The sequence below is a fragment of the Tachysurus fulvidraco genome, chromosome 16 (genome assembly GCF_022655615.1).
Source record: "Tachysurus fulvidraco isolate hzauxx_2018 chromosome 16, HZAU_PFXX_2.0, whole genome shotgun sequence".
NCBI lineage: Eukaryota > Metazoa > Chordata > Actinopteri > Siluriformes > Bagridae > Tachysurus > Tachysurus fulvidraco.
The window spans coordinates 3,561,788-3,578,305 of record NC_062533.1 but is presented as its reverse complement, the minus strand read 5'-3'; the positions used below and the strand labels follow the sequence as shown (position 1 = coordinate 3,578,305).

Sequence of the window (16,518 nt, the reverse complement as noted above, 5' to 3'; positions counted from 1 at the left end):
TCCCTCCTCCTCCTCCACCCTTCCTCAGCTCTAGTACCGTCACCTCTCCCTGTGGCCCACCGCAGGACTTTCCCCCTCCACCACCTCCGCCCCCGCCTCCTGTCACCACAAGCCCCACCCGCTCTGACAGCTCCTCCCCATTCACATCCAAACCCCAATCACCTGCTGGGTATTTGGTGTCTGTGCTGCCAGCCACGCCCTCTGCACCACCTGTCAATGCCCTGGGGCTGCCCAAAGGAAATGGCACAGTGTAAGTACCCATCCTCCTCTGCTTCTTTTGGTGCTGATGGCATTTGTCGTCAATTTTCGGCTTCTTTTATTATTTAAAAATTGATGGCACAGTGAAGAGTCTTAGACAAATACCTTCACGTGCTCTCAATTATCCTACATCCCACTTCTGAAGTGGTAATTACGAGTAAGTCGTGTTCACGTGCTCTGTTGTCAGAAAGTACACGAAACACGGACGACTCCAGGTCTATTTATATTCTCGTATTTCACGCGCATCAAATTTCTTTTCTCTTTCCCCTTTAGTCTAGGACTCATCACATCTCATCAACTCGGGTATCATAACGATCTCTGTGTTTCCCAGTCGTAATTACGACTTGAGCAGCTTCCTAGTGGGATACTTGTATCTACGATAATTCTGATAGCATAATAACGTACAATGTAAAAACAGCAGGTATTTTTTTCTCTTCTGTTGATTAATTAAAAACGACTGGCGATTTAACAGGCGATTAAACTGTTTGCTTCGCTGAATAACGTGGTTAAAAATTTAGATAGCAGTGATTTCAAGTTTTCGTCTCTTATAGAGCAGCTCGGAATTTTTTTCTTTAGTTTTCATTCCTTAAGATTAAGTGTTAAGGTCAGCGGCACACGCTTCACCCTAAACAAAGCCACATGTTCACGGTCCACCGAGTGCACGGCTTCTTGATGATCCGCGGTAGAGCACTGCGTAGGGAGCGCGTATTGTAATTTGGAGCGTAGCCACGGACTCCTACAGCTGCACTGCGGCTCCTGGATAGAAGCTCATGTTTACATTCTTATAAAGCATGTTTATAGAGAAGGAAGGACCTTTTTCGAGACAGGAGGGAATGTGTGTGTGTGTGTGTGTGTGTGTGTGTGTGTGTGTGTGTGTGTGTGTGTGTTCTGAGTTAAAATATAGAGCTTTATCAAAATCGGTTTATGCCTCAGAATTAGAGAAATGAGACACTAGAGGATGGCAGTATCAAGAACACACACACACACACACACGCACTCACACACACACACACACACGCACTCACACACACACACACAAACACGCACTCACACACACACACACACGCACTCACACACACTCACGCACTCACACACACGCACGCACTCACACACACGCACTCACACACACGCACTCACACACACACACACACACGCACTCTCACACACACACACGCACTCACTCACACACACACACGCACTCACACACACACACACTAGCACACGCACTCACACACACACACACACGCACGCACTCACACACGCATGCACTCACACACACACGCACTCTCACTCACACATTCACACTCACACACACACTCAGTCTCACACACACGCATGCACACAATCACACACACACTCACACTCACACACACACACACACACACACACGTTCACATTAACCCTGGATCACTGGGAATGAAGCAGGAATATATCCTGAATGAGACCCCAGTTTATTCACCAGGCAACCTGACACACACTTTTACACACTTAGAAGGAATCCATCTCCGTTAATCCTACGTCCACATCCATGTTATTTTTTTTGGAGATAAGAAGGAGAACGTGCATAGAAACTCCGAGCTTAGGATTAAATCTGCGAGCCGTGAGCGAACACTACACACTGCACCACCTCCTTGTGCACGCTGTTAAACCACACCAGTATTAACACTCACCAAGTGAGCAGTGAAAGCCAGTTAGATTTACATCATCGAAAGATTTTTAGTTTTATAAATGGGGACACACACTACTGTGACCATGTAGGAGTTTTATGGTACTGTGTAAGGGCAAATAAAGTGTGTGTGTGTGTGTGTGTGTGTGTGTGTGTTGGAGGTGTTTAGCAGGGTTTCTGATGCACAGATCAGTGTTTAGGCGGCACTCGGCTGACCTGACTTCTTAAGGAGTGGGGGGGAGAAGAAATGGGCGGGGCATCCAGAGCCTGTCAGTCAAAACTGTGTCTCCTAGGGTTAGAGATACAATTTCTGTGAGAGCTGGAAGAGATTTTTTTAAGCACAACAGATGTTCACGAGGATCAGCTCACTCCAGACAGGATACGGTCCACATTTTTACAACTGCTTACGAATTCTCACGCTTCCGTGACGCCAGAGCGTTCCGATGGGTTTGGAAAGCAGTTTCCGCTCGGCGGACGTGTCTCAACGACGGCCGGTTGTAATAAACGGCGACACCGAGGATCTAATAAGATTTCTCTGTTAGAGTTATACAGTACCATGCAGCGTCTCACAATCCACGAGGAGCTTTTTTTATTTGTAACTTTCAAAAAGTTTATAAGTTTAAATAACACGATCTATCGCGTTACGTTTAAAAGCTTCGGAGAAGCCGTTAGTATCTTGGTTTTGCAAAAAGTATCTTGGTTTTGCGTTGTGACGTTTTCTTTCTCTGTCTCGTGCGGCCTTTAAACTGCAGCTTCCTGCGTAAGACCCCTCGCACACCACGGATCGTAAGTGACTCAGAGATCCAGGATTCGAAAGATGCCGTCATTCAAGACCTGGAGAGGAAGCTGCGCTTTAAAGAGGAACGAGTCAGCAACGGCCAGCAGGTGTGTGTGTGTGTGTGTGTGTGTGTGTGTGTGTGTGTGTGCGTGTCTGGATAAAAAAGGATTATTAACATGTCTCAGATTGTATTAAACACAACAGAACTCTTACAGATAACTGAGAAAAGTGAACCTCATTTGCATCTTCTGCATCTGCATCGCTGCTGAACCGTCACAAACAGCAGAGTTCTAATTAGCCGAAGGTTAAAGTAGTGAATACACGTAGAATTCAGTCCATACAACAATTACATGTATAAGACAATTCACAGCTTTACAGAAGTATAGAAACAGAAGAAAAGTGTTAAAGTTTAGAGATTAAACTAAAATTATTTATCCCTACCGATGAATCCTGAGGTGACGACGGCAAGGAAAAACTCCCTGAGACGATACGAGGAAGAAACCTTGAGACGACCCAGACTCAGAAGTGAACCTGACAGGAAATAATGTCCTTTCTACTACAGTGTATAGTCGAGCGGAATTAATTCCTTATGGCGAAGTCTTATTAAGGTTATTAAGGGATCCTTTATCCTTTAATCTACTGAGGGGATGGGAAGAGACTCGATGAATCTCTGAGATAGAAAATGTTGTGAATTAGGAAAGCACCAGAGCTTGGGCAGTTATTAAAACCTCACTTTTGGTTTTAAAGAAGTTTAGCAGATGTTTCTTTGGACTGGAAGCCCAAAGGTCGGTCCACTTCCTGTGTGTGTTCATAGTAGAAACCCAACCGGACAAACCCCTCCCCACCTCCAGCACTGACTCGGCATGGTCACTAATTCAAGTCCGTGTAATTCTGCAGTAATATGACGAGCGTCGCGTGACACTAACCTAAAGCCCTTACCCATTAATCCTGCTTGCTTTCAGAGGTTAACCTATGAGGAGAAGATGGCTCGCAGGCTTCTGGGGGCTGACAACGCAGCCACAGTGTTTAACACACAGCAAACAGAGGAGGAGCCCGTTACACAGGTACACGCACTCAATAACCTACTACATCTGTATCAGTATTCCTCCATTAAAGGTGCAGTCTGTAATTTTGTGCAGCTCTAAAATTTGTGTCCACAATAATAACAATTTCTCTCCTGTACACGTTGTAGAAGCATACAACGAGTCGTAATAGTTTCTTCCTCCAAGCGTTCCGTGTTTATTTTTCTGGCCCACTCTGACTAGCGCTAAGCTGTTCAGCGCTACCTATTTATTTTTTCCCTTCCATAAAAGGCAACTCACAAAATCATAATGCAAGCTTGGCAACATTTACAACATAGACAGGGTTCCGTATAAGTGTTCAACATAAACGGTGCCGAATTGTGAAAGTTCTCTGTCAGGTGAAGCCATGTGACTAGTAATGTGTGTGATTATATAACCGGTGAGGATCTTTTACTTATTGCTCCTTTAATCTGATGGCTACTTTCTCAGGTAAAGTATGTGGCATTTTTGAAAAATACCTCTAAAATGATTGATAGCTGTTACGATCTATATATAATCAGGTAAGTAAACAAAGACACACCAGCATGCAGAAAGTCTAATACACCCAAACAGCCCTGGAAGTGATGTCATCACATTGCGACTGCCTGATCTCTGATCTTTCTACAGGAAAGCAGTTCAGCTGATTCAGAATTTGTCCCTCAAAAGGTTATCCAAAGCGTGTTCCACTCCCCTTTCTGTCTTTTCTCCTTTCACTCTTCACTCTGGTCACTCCTCTGCTTTGGTTTCAAAGAATGCAATCACGCTTTTTTTTTTTTTTTTCTTCTGTCTCACCGATCAAAGTCCATGGTCTGATCTGTGTGATATTTTACTCTCTTTAATATAAACTTCAGAATTCAAAGCAATCTTTTGGGGATGTGGTATGATCATGAGATCTTACTGGGGTGAGAATCAGAGAACGGGACTGGGTCGAGATGGGCTTTGATCTGCTAGAAAAGATTGAAAAATTTAAATGTTCACTGAATGCTGTGTACATCTGTGTGTTTGTGACTGTGTGTGAGAGAGACTGTGTGTGTGTGAGAGAGACTGTGTGTGTGTGTGAGAGAGACTGTGTGTGTGTGAGAGAGACTGTGTGTGTGTGTGTGAGAGAGACTGTGTGTGTGTGTGAGAGAGACTGTGTGTGTGTGTGAGAGAGACTGTGTGTGTGTGTGAGAGAGACTGTGTGTGTGTGTGAGAGAGAGACTGTGTGTGTGTGAGAGAGAGACTGTGTGTGTGTGTGAGAGAGACTGTGTGTGTGTGTGAGAGAGACTGTGTGTGTGTGTGTGAGAGAGACTGTGTGTGTGTGTGTGAGAGAGACTGTGTGTGTGTGTGTGTGTGTGTGTGTGTGTGTGTGAGAGAGACTGTGTGTGTGTGTGTGTGAGAGAGACTGTGTGTGTGTGTGTGTGAGAGAGACTGTGTGTGTGTGTGTGTGTGTGAGAGAGACTGTGTGTGTGTGTGTGAGAGAGACTGTGTGTGTGTGTGAGAGAGACTGTGTGTGTGTGTGTGTGAGAGAGACTGTGTGTGTGTGTGTGAGAGAGACTGTGTGTGTGTGTGAGAGAGAGACTGTGTGTGTGTGTGTGTGTGTGTGTGTGTGTGTGTGTGTGTGTGTGTGTGTGTGTGAGAGAGAGAGAGACTGTGTGTGTGTGTGTGAGACTGTGTGTGTGAGACTGTGTGTGTGAGACTGTGTGTGTGAGACTGTGTGTGTGAGACTGTGACTGTGTGTGTGTGTGTGTGTGTGTGTGTGTGTGTGTGTGTGTGTGTGTGTGTGTGTGTGTGAGAGAGAGAGAGAGAAAAAGAAAGTGAGAGAGAGGTAAACGTGTAGAGTAATCCTCTACTGCAGCTGTGCCCTAAGGCTGTAATTATCTTTGCGATGTCTCTCTCTCTCTCTCTCTCACACACACACACACATACACACACACACACACACACACACACACACACACACACACACACTCCTTTACTTTTTCAAACTATAACAAAAGTTACGATAGACGACGATGATCGAAAGAAAGAACAGAGAAAGTAAAAAGTGTGCTATAACATTAGTGTATATTAATCATTATACAGAGAAGATCGTGTGTGTGTGTGTGTGTGTGTGTGTGTGTGTGTGTGTGTGTGTGTACTACAATCCACAGTTTTTCACGTTTTCCTGCAGTCACGCTTTTCCACATTGTAACGATAATTTCTGTACTTTGTGTTGTGAGCTAAACCCCAGAGCTCAGCATGTGTTACTAACTCAGCATCCGTGTGTTTTATTCGGGTCTCAGGAGTACAAGGTGTCGAGCTTCGAGCAGCGTCTGATCAGCGAGATCGAGTTCCGGCTGGAGCGCCTCCCGGTGGAGGAGAGCGACGATGACGTCCAGCACGACGACGACCCGCTGAGGGACTGCGTGGCACCTTACATCGACCACAAACTCAAACACTTCAAAGTGTTCGAGGGCATGCCTGTCACCTTCACCTGCAAGGTCATCGGAGACCCTAAGCCAAAGGTCAGAGGTCACTGGAGCTGGAATATAATCCCAGATTATCAGTGTTGTGAATGTTACCAGGAAAGAAAACTGTGAGATGTGCCACAGGATAAGAGTAAATATTTTTTTTTGCATTTACAGTAGATCGTGTGTGTGTGTGTGTGTGTGTGAGAGAGAGAGTGGGAGAGGGAGAGAGAGACAGAGAGAGAGTGTGAGAGAGAGACAGAGAGAGTGGGAGAGGGGGAGACACAGATAGAGGGAGATAGACAGAGAAGGAGAGAGAGAGAGAGTGGGAGAGAGAGACAGAGAGAGTGGGAGAGAGAAGCGGAGAGAGAGTGGGGGAGAGGGAGAGAGAGAGAGAGAGAGAGAGAGAGAGAGAGAGAGAGGAAAAGCTAAAAAAAAAAGAATAAAATAAGGCAAAGATTACTGGTGGAGGTTTAGTATTATTATTAAAGTTGATGCTTGTCTGCTGTTGGGATTCTTGCCATATATGGATGTGGTGCATTCTCACACTCTTCTCTCTTTCAAACACACACACACTCTCTCTCTCTCTCTCACACACACACACACACACAGGCTTTACATCCCATCTTTCACTCTCTCTCTAACCGCTGCCAGCCTAAAGTGAAAACAAACGAGCGATCGTACTTGTGTGTATATACGAACAAAAGGAATGCTGGATAACGTTGTTGACCGTGTGGCTTTGTGTCTGTGTAGGTGTACTGGTTTAAAGATGGAAAACAGATCTCCAAACGGAGCGAGCACTACCGCATCAGCCGAGAACCGGACGGTACCTGCTCCCTGCACACAGCCGCTGCCTCTCTGGATGACGACGGCAACTACACCGTCATGGCTAGCAACCCTGGGGTACACCTGCATGCCTTGTCCCTTCATTACAATCCATATTAGTTCATTGTCTAAAGCAGAACTAAAAAAAAAAAGTATAGGTTCTGAGAACAGAAACATGACCAGGCGAAGTGTGTGTGTGTGTGTGTGTGTGTGTGTGTGTGTGTGTGTGTGTGTGTGTGTGTGTGTGTGTGTGAAGAAATAATGGCACCCGTATGGATGTATTTAATGGTTGTTCACCTAAAAACAGACTTTACTTTCCTCATCACTACATACATCTACAGTTAAGATGGCGTTTCTTCCTGCCCGAGCGTCCCGTAAAGCTCTAAGTATGTGGGTCCGTGAATAATCCGCTCCTCGTCTCGCTTTCTCTCAGGGCAGGGTGAGCTGCACCGGCAGGATGATGGTGCAGGCAGTGAACCAGAGGGGGCGGAGCCAACGCTCTACACCTGGCCACATCCGCAGGTAAACGAGCTCCACCCTTTCCTGAACCGTAATAGCAGCCTTTTGACTTCCTTCGCTATAATTTATGACTGTGAGCTCACGCTAGCCGTTTCTGTTTGATATCTAAGCTCACCTGGCTTTAGGTGCTTCTAGTAGGGTGTGTCCCAACTACATGTTTCGACACTTCTCCAAAAGCTGACCTTTTTAAACGAAAGGATGTCGTTAGGTATGTTTCCTGTTAAGGTTTGCAAAGAATAAAGAAACAGCTTAGTGCACTGATTAATTATTTTTATAGACCTAATCCAGGTTTATGGCTCTTCTAAATGATGAATCCAGAAGAACGGGTTCTTTGCCGAGTTTATTCAATTCAATTCAATTCAAGTTTATTTGTATAGCGCTTTGTCTGAAAGCAGCTTTACAGAACATAAACATAGAACAGAAGGTAAACATAAGGAGAAATATAAAGAATTAATATAATAAAAAAAATTCAAGATTATTATTAGATATATTTAGTTCACAATGTGTATGTATTTATCCCCGATGAGCGAGTCTGAGGTGACTCAGAGAGCAGTGGCGAGGAAAAACTCCCTTAGATGGTAAAGGAAGAAACCTTGAGAGGAACCAGACTCAAAAGGGAACCTCATCCTCATATGGGTGACACTGGAGGGTGTGATTATATATACATACAGTCTGATAAATGTTGTATTGGTGTAAAGATCACATGGAGTTCAGATCTCCTCTTTAGTATCGCAGAGTCCGACTGGAGCCGGTAGATCCGTAGATGTCTCAGGATCCTCACAGACTCGGCCTCGTCTCAGCGGAGGTCCAAAATCTCGATCGGAGCTGGTACAATGTCCGGATGCCTCGGGATGGGTAGAAAGAGAGAAGCAGTGTAGAGGGATTAACATATCTGCTGTTCAGAAAAATCTGATGTAATAGTGCACAATATTATGGGATGTATTATGTGTACGCCTGACTAAAGAGACGAGTTTTTAATCTGCATGTAAAGATTAAATCTTATGTAAAGACGACTCTGTTGAATGCTGTTCCTGTAACCGTAGAGGCCTCGGAAACACGTTTGTCCTCCATTCACTTGGCCATCGCTGTCTCTTGTTCTTACTCTTCCTTTCTTTTTCCTCCGTCAGGCCTCGCTCCAGATCAAGAGATGGTGCTGAGGAGAATGAGAACATTCAGGAACGTCACTTCCGCCCCCACTTCCTGCAGGCCCCGGGTGACCTGATTGTGCAGGAGGGAAGACTCTGTCGTATGGACTGTAAGGTGAGTGTGTGACCTGCTCTGGTTAAACTCCACACTAACTAACTCCCAAAGCTCGCTTTAATAGCCGTACTCCGGCGTATTCTGTAAGACCGACGCCGCACGGCGCCTCCGGGAGAAACACGAACAGGTCACTTGATTGTGTTTGTGATTGTGTTCACAGAAAAGGTGCTAGTGTGTGTCTGCCTCCAGTGTCTGTGAAATGTTTCCTCCCTGTGCATTCCACATCGGAGAGGGAAAAAAAAACGATTCCGAGATTATTCAGCGCCTCTCCGATGACAAACGACTTGCAGTGAAAGAGGAGAAGGCTGGAAATAATCACTTGTGCATTTACTTCATTGTTATGTTAACCGTTTAACCCAGAATATTTGTTTCCTTTTATTACTGCACATCCTGAGCCTTCAGTTCTGTCCATCAGTTTGTCTGCTCCTCTTTTAGCTAATCTGTCTGTTTTTGTCATCCGTGTTCCCCTTCTCCCTCTCGCTCCCTCTCTCCCTCCTTACTTCTCCCTCTCGCTCTCTCTCCCCCTCCTTACTTCTCCCTCTCTCTCTCTCTCCCTCCTTACTTCTCCCTCTAGCTCTCTCCCTCCTTCCTTCTCTCTCACTCTCCCTCCTTCCTTCTCCCTCTCCCCCCCTCCCCTCCACCCTCTCCCCCCTCCCCTCCACCCCTCCCCTTCCCCCTCCCTCCCTCCCCCCCCCCCCTCTCCCCCCCCCTCTCCCCCCTCCTCTCTCTCCCCCTCTCTCTGTCTCTCTCTCGTCTCATCCTCTCTCTCTCTCCTTCTCTCTTCTCTCCTCTCTCGCTCCTCCTCTCCTCCTCTCTCTCCTCGTCCTTCCCTCCCCTCCTCTCGCGCCCTCCCCTCTCTCCTTCCCTCCCTCCTCCCTTCCTCTTCCTCTCTCTCCTACCTCCTCACTCTCCCTCCTCCCTCCTCTCTCTCTCTCTCTCCTTCTTCTCCCTCTCCTCTCCCTTCTTCTCCTCTCTCTCTCCCTCCCTCCCTCCCTCTCCTCCCTCCCTCTCTTCCAGCCCGGCTCTCCTCGATTCTCCCGTCCGTCTCTCTCTCTCTTCTCCCTCCTTCTCTCTCGCCGTCTCTCCCTCTCTCTCCCTCTCTCTCTCTCCTTCCCTCCCTCTCTGCCTTCGCTCTCTCTCCCTCTCTCCTTCTCTCCTCTCCCCTTATTCTCAGTCTCTCTCTCTCCTCCTACCTTCTTCTCCGTCTCTCCTCTCCGCTCCTCCCTTCTCTCTCTCTCCCCTCTCTCTCGCTCCCTCCTCCCTCCTGCCCTCCCTTCCCTCCTCCTCCTCCTCCTCTCTCTCTTCTCTCTGCCCCTCTCTCTCTCTCTCGTCTCTCTCCTTCTCTCTCCTCTCTCCCCCTCTTCTCTCTCCCCCCCTCTCTCTCTTCCCTCCCTCCCTCTCTCCCCCTCTCATCGCCCCTCTCTCTCCTCCCCCTCTCTCTCGTCGTCACTTCTCCCTCCCCCCCCTCTCTCTCCTCTCTCTCTCTCCTCTCCTCTCTCTCCCTCCTCTCTCCCTCCCTCTATCCCTCCCTCCCTCCCTCTCTCTCCCTCTCTCTCTCTCTCTCTCTGCCATGTTGCAGAACTATGTAGCATTATTACAATGAGGCCACACTGTTCCACATGGTATAAAAAGCCTGTAATCAGAAGTATCATACTTGCACTCATGCAGAAAGGCTGCTGGTATTTATTTCTTAGCCGTTTGTTTCCGACCGCTCTGCAGCTCTGAATTTTCCAAGCCAAAAATGTCCCTCTGTGCAGGGAGTACAAAGATGGCTAAATCCTGACATGGAATCAAAGCATTTATTTTTCCTCTCCAGAACACGCTCTCTATCTCTCTCTCTCACACACACACACACACACACACACACACACAAGGGATCGATCTCTTCAGAGTCACCTTCAAACTTAGTTAATTTCAAAACATGTCCAGCTTTTTCTTTTAACGTTAACTCTGGAGAGAGAGAGAAGGGGAGAGAGAGAAGGGGAGGGGGGGGAGAAGGAAGGAGAGAGAGAAATGGGGGAGAGAGAGAGACAGAGAGAGAAATGGGGGAGAGAGACAGAGAGAGAGAAATGGGGAAGAGAGAGAGAGAGAGAGAGAGAGAGGGAGGAAGGCACACCTGAAGGTGGGGCAGGTGTTATGTTTCTAATGAGAAAGTGAGGATCATTAACAATAGAGCTTTTGAACATAACCCCATTTCTCATGGGAAACCATTTAGCACCAACTTACAGCTGAAGACACACACACACATCTACACACACACACACACACATCTACACACACACCCACACACATATCTACTTTTAATTAGTAGAAACCTACTTTGGTTCAGCGGTGTGTGTAAAAGGCATGTGTAAAATATAACATTTTTGTCAGAACTACTAACTCGAGCACTACACATCTGACCCCCCCCCACAGGTAAGTGGATTGCCGACACCTGATCTGATCTGGCAGCTGAACGGCCAGACCATCCGTCCAGATTCCTTCCATAAAATGCTGGTGCGAGAGAACGGAGTGCATTCGTTGGTAATCGAGCCCGTCACTAGCAGAGACGCAGGAGTCTATACGTGCATCGCCAGCAACAGGGCCGGACAGAACTCCTTCAACCTGGAGCTGATTGTAGCCGGTATTTAGTCTTTTCACCCTCCATTGATGAGAAGCTAGAACGCATGCGCAGGACGTTTTATACACAACTAACCGTTTAAGTCCAGAATCGTTTCACAGGCCGTCTTTGACGTTCTCCGTTACAGCTAAAGAGATGCACAAAGCTCCTTCCTTCATCGAGAAGCTCCAGAACACCAGCGTTGCCGAGGGTTACCCGGTGCGCATGGAATGCCGTGTATCCGGAGTCCCGTTCCCTCAGATTTTCTGGAAGAAAGAGAACGAGTCGATCACTCACAACACAGACAGAATAAGGTATTTCCTTTTGAGTTTTATTGACGTTTTCACGTTGCCTTTGTTGGACCGAATCGAAACAGTTTCACCAACACCACTGAACAGAAACTACTGAACTACTAACACTGAGAAATAAATGGTCTATATACAGTATGTATACTATACTGTACCTGTACATACCTGAAGAGCAGACAGTGAGCAGACACTTTCAGTCTGTATTCTTCCAGTGTGTCTGTTCACTTCAGCTTTACACACATTACTCACTATGGCACAGTTCTGCCGCATCATTCTTTGCTTCAATCCCACAAGGTTACAAGAGTCTGTTTAGACTTAAAGTATATAAACCGAGTCGGACCGGCCGCATGTCTGCGACTGACTTCGTGTCGAAAAGCTCTTTTATTTTCTCAGCTGATGAGATTAAATTCTCTTCTAAATTCTCTGCCCATCATACAGCCCTGAATGGCGATGCTCCCAGCACCGTGCTTTACTCATTCATTCATTCATTCATTTTCTACCGCTTATCCGAACTACCTCGGGTCATGGGGAGCCTCAGGCGTCATCGGGCATCGAGGCAGGATACACCCTGGACGGAGTGCCAACCCATCACAGGGCACACACACACACACTACGGACAATTTCCCAGAGATGCCAATCAACCTACCATGCATGTCTTTGGACCGGGGGAGGAAACCGGAGTACCCGGAGGAAACCCCTGAGGCACGGGGAGAACATGCAAACTCCACACACACGAGGCGGAGGCGGGAATCGAACCCCCGACCCTAAGCCACCGTGCCCCTCTTACTGAAGTCTTCCTTCTCTAAACATGACCTGCTGAATTTGTTTGTTCTTCCTGCTGCTTTCAGGTCATTCTAGAGATCTTGTCATATGAACAATAAATAAATAAATAAATAAATAAATGCAGCGCCTCGTTTCTCCCATCTTCTCTTTTTATAAACTTTTTGATCATCATATCTTTGTGTACAACATCCAGGAACGTTCCTTTAGGATTTCTCTTTACAGCTCTTCAGTCTTCGGGACCTAATCGCATAAGACGGCAGGTTTCGTTTACCGAGTTTTTTTTTTTGTTTTTTTTAAAGACTCCGTATGGAATTTGTCTCTCCTGAGGTATGTTTCCTGCAAACATCGGGCCGAGCCGTAGCACACCGGCAGCTCCATAAATGGCAACTCGGAGCAGCCAGAGTTGACGAGCCGTGTATTTGACGTTACAGCGTGTATACACAAACGGCGACAGGCAAGACCTTGTAAAGATGAGCCATACACACAGTACAGTACAGTACCAGGACCTCAACAAACAGCGTCTCCACCACCTCAGAGACGTGTCTGAGGTTTACAGCCTCTGTGACCGAGCTGTTCTTTCTTTAAAACAGCAGAGAATAATTACTCTTAACTTAAGCGAGTTTGGACTTTTTAATTGGCTGACCACATCAAGGACGTAGTAAAAGTTCTGTTTTTGGTGTGCGTGTGTGCGTGTGTGTGATTGGTGGAATTGTCGTAGTAGTTGCTATTTGTTGTTCAAAGCAGATTTGCGGGGAGATTAAAAAAAAAACAACACTTGGCATTTAAATCCTTGACTAACTCTGTTGTGTGATGTGCTCCACTTCCCAGCATGCACCAGGACAACTTTGGCTATCTGTGTATGATTATTCAGCCAGCTCTGAAGGAGGACGCAGGCTGGTACACGGTTTCAGCTAAGAACGAAGCGGGCATCGTTTCTACCACAGCGCGACTCGACGTTCACTGTAAGTGTTACACACACACACACGCACAAACACACGCACCAAGCTAAATGGCTCCGATGATACGTCCATGAACATTTCACTCAGACGCAGGAATATAGAGCGAGCGCCAAACTCGGGTGTTGTACGCATCAGCGATGTGCATGTGTGTGCAGTCTCAGCCAATCCAAGCAAACTCCCTTTCCTGCACTTGCGTTTTATAAAAGCCTTTACTCCGCCCGCCGCTTTGTTTGCCATCAAGAACGTTTGAAACCTTTCTAATCTCGACACAAACAGCTGTTACACGTGACAGGAGTTCACCAAGGCAAGAAAACATCGCGCTACCGTTCGGCGAGCGTCTGGCACTGAGGATAAATCTGGGCTTGTAACATAAACCTTACCGTAGCCATTAAAGCATGTTGTAAAGCCTTGGTTTTAAATAAAGTGGAATAATCCAAGCCATAAAATTATATTGTGTGTGTGTGTAATAAATGCTAAATATTTCCCTCAGATGTTACGCTGTTTCCACTGCCAGGCTGAGAATTACATGCTTAATACATGCTCAAGGGGAAAGCCGTGCAACCCGCCTAGCTTTATTACCATCTTATTCAGAAGATCGACTCCTCTATCGTGTAAAATATCAGCTTCATACCTAACCACAACAAACCTTTCACTGTCTTTGTCCCATAGATCAGTATCAGCAGACACACACCCCAAAGCCCAAGAAGGTGCGCCCTTCGACCAGCCGCTACGCAGCACTGACCGAGCGCGGCCTGGACGTGAAAGCAGCTTTCTTCCCAGACTCCAGCCCCCTGCCCCCTGGTACCCTGGTGGAAAGTGATGACCTGTAGATGCTTGCCCAGGCCTGACACTATTATACACCCTGACCCTACGACCCCAGTGCCACTGTCCCAGAAACAACACACCATCATGGCCTTTTAACCGGAGGAACATTAACCTCTTGACCGTTTGAAGCTCTTCGAGCTCAGAAGATTATCGATTAGTAAAATGAAGAGAGAGAAAAAAAAAAAGAAAAAAGAAAAAGGTTTTTCACAGAGAGAAGAGATTCCAGTTCATTACAAATTTGGAAGATTTGATTTTGATCCATGTGAGAAGATGGGAAATTAGGAAGTGTTGATAGGCACTGAAGTGAGGTCATGTCCAGTTTCTTTCAGACCACACACACACACACACACACACACACACTCTGAGGGAGGAAGTACGGCACCAGCGATCACCTTTCCTACATAACTACATAAAAACCGATTCAAAACGCTTAACACATAAAGAAAGAAAAACAGAAAGCCGTAGCTTCCGCATGTGTTACTCTGGTGCCAGTGTGTAGTACTTAATACTCAGTGCCTTTGCCTGGCTTGTAGGTTTGCTGGAGATCTGTTCATGTTGTAACAGAAAGACTTTTGTGTAAAGAGACTGTTTCTCTAGAGAGTCGGATAAGTCGAATAGTTAGGTTTCTTATTAGCCGTGTTCCTTTTATGTAGTGAACTTCTTTCTATGTGCATCACAGCAGTCTGGGTGTAGATACACAGATCACACTATACACAGATATCCACCTAGTCTGGAACGCCATAGATATCGCACAAGGCCGGGCCTTAAAAATTATTATTAATATTATAATTATTATTATTTTTTTTTTCTGTCTTTCTCTATCATGTGTTTGGGCATAGGGAAGTTACTACAGGTGCGGAACTGGGTTGTAAGGATGATCGGACCCTCGCACCGAGAGGTGGAGGTGGAGGTGTCACAGGAGAGAGGGGCAGTTTCGGTGAGATTTCCGCCGTCACTTTAAACCGAGGGTGAACGTGCGCAAAAAAGAGAGTTGTAGCAAGAGCACGAGAGTATTCACCTCTCACACACGACCGTGTACGCTCTCGTACGAGGAGGAGAGGAAAAACCCCGGATCGGTGGAGTATTTATAGCCAGATGCAGACGTTAAATTATATTAGTGATCAGTGGTTTTCTCCGTCGCTTTCTTTACGCCTGATCTTTTATTTAACTATATATTTACCATCATTTCGAATTATTTACACTTATCTTTTTTTTTTTCCTTTCGTATTAACGTATACACATACACGTATTCAACTCTGGTACTTTTATTACATTACGATATCTTAGTTAAATAGAGTCAAGGGTAGCCGGATTGCACAAACGTAAAGCTTGCAGAAAATACGACTTCTTCATACTGTATGTACTCGCTCGACTTTTTTTTTTGTTTGTTAGTTTTTTGTTTTTTTTTTCTTTTCCCGTCGCTATTACTTCCGTCTCAACACAGTACAACATACTTAAGGACTGACGAAAGATTTTGCCTGTATATGAAATGTTCTTCTGACTGTTATGGTGTATGAACAATATAAATAAATAAAAAATCTCTGGAAATACTCTAGTCTTGTCCTGATGAATGTGACCTTTTTACTATTAGGGGTCAAACCCCGAAGGGGCGTAGACACCTATTGTTATTGTCGGTACACATGTACAGGCCAGTCTTCTAAGTTACTATAGCAACTTTGGTGTGTCTAGTTCAAACCCTCTAGCGCCACCAACAGTCCAAACATCCAATTATGTTCATCATGAGGCTGTATCGTCAATATAGCTGCAAGTATTGGGTGTTAATACACTGACACACACACACACAGTATCGCTACGAAACCTGGTATGATTCATGTTCTGTTATGGTTCATCAGCGACATGTTCTGAGCGCATCTGATCGGCTTGACCCCAGAATCCCTGCTTGCAGCTATATTTATTATTATTATCTTTTTTTTCCCCCAAATTATAAAACTCACATGAAAACCACAGCACTTTTGTTTACAGGAACTAACCTGGAAATAGTCATCACTGATCATCTGGATATTCATTCAGGAGCAATCGGCCAATCATGTGGCAGCGTTACAAAACGTATAAACATCTACAGATACACGTCAAACATCAGAATGAAGAAAAACTCTGATCTCACAAAACAAGACAAGACAATACAGACTGGACAAGACAATACAGATTAGACAAGACAATACAAACTAGACAAAACAAGACAAGACAATACAGACTAGACAAGACAATACAGGACAATACAGACTAG

At 45.8% G+C, this 16,518-nt stretch overlaps 1 protein-coding gene across 4 annotated transcripts in view; it reads left to right on the top strand.

Annotated features, from left to right (window-relative positions):
- The window catches only part of palld (palladin, cytoskeletal associated protein), a 95,792-nt gene extending 79,974 nt beyond the window's left edge, over positions 1-15,818 (top strand). For 2 of the 4 annotated variants that reach the window (XM_047801585.1, XM_047801584.1), the window contains 12 exons: positions 1-250; positions 2,677-2,809; positions 3,665-3,766; positions 4,391-4,429; positions 6,028-6,249; positions 6,946-7,095; positions 7,451-7,539; positions 8,664-8,796; positions 11,212-11,419; positions 11,544-11,709; positions 13,315-13,448; positions 14,115-15,818. The exon at positions 1-250 is cut by the window's left edge and continues 434 nt beyond it. In XM_047801585.1, coding sequence (XP_047657541.1) covers positions 1-250; positions 2,677-2,809; positions 3,665-3,766; positions 4,391-4,429; positions 6,028-6,249; positions 6,946-7,095; positions 7,451-7,539; positions 8,664-8,796; positions 11,212-11,419; positions 11,544-11,709; positions 13,315-13,448; positions 14,115-14,275 — 1,787 coding nt within the window. In that variant the 3' untranslated portion in view covers positions 14,276-15,818. The remainder of the gene's footprint in view (positions 251-2,676; positions 2,810-3,664; positions 3,767-4,390; positions 4,430-6,027; positions 6,250-6,945; positions 7,096-7,450; positions 7,540-8,663; positions 8,797-11,211; positions 11,420-11,543; positions 11,710-13,314; positions 13,449-14,114) is intronic. The other 2 variants (XM_047801586.1, XM_047801587.1) reach the window with 1 other exon arrangement.
- The last annotated feature ends 700 nt before the right edge of the window (positions 15,819-16,518 follow it).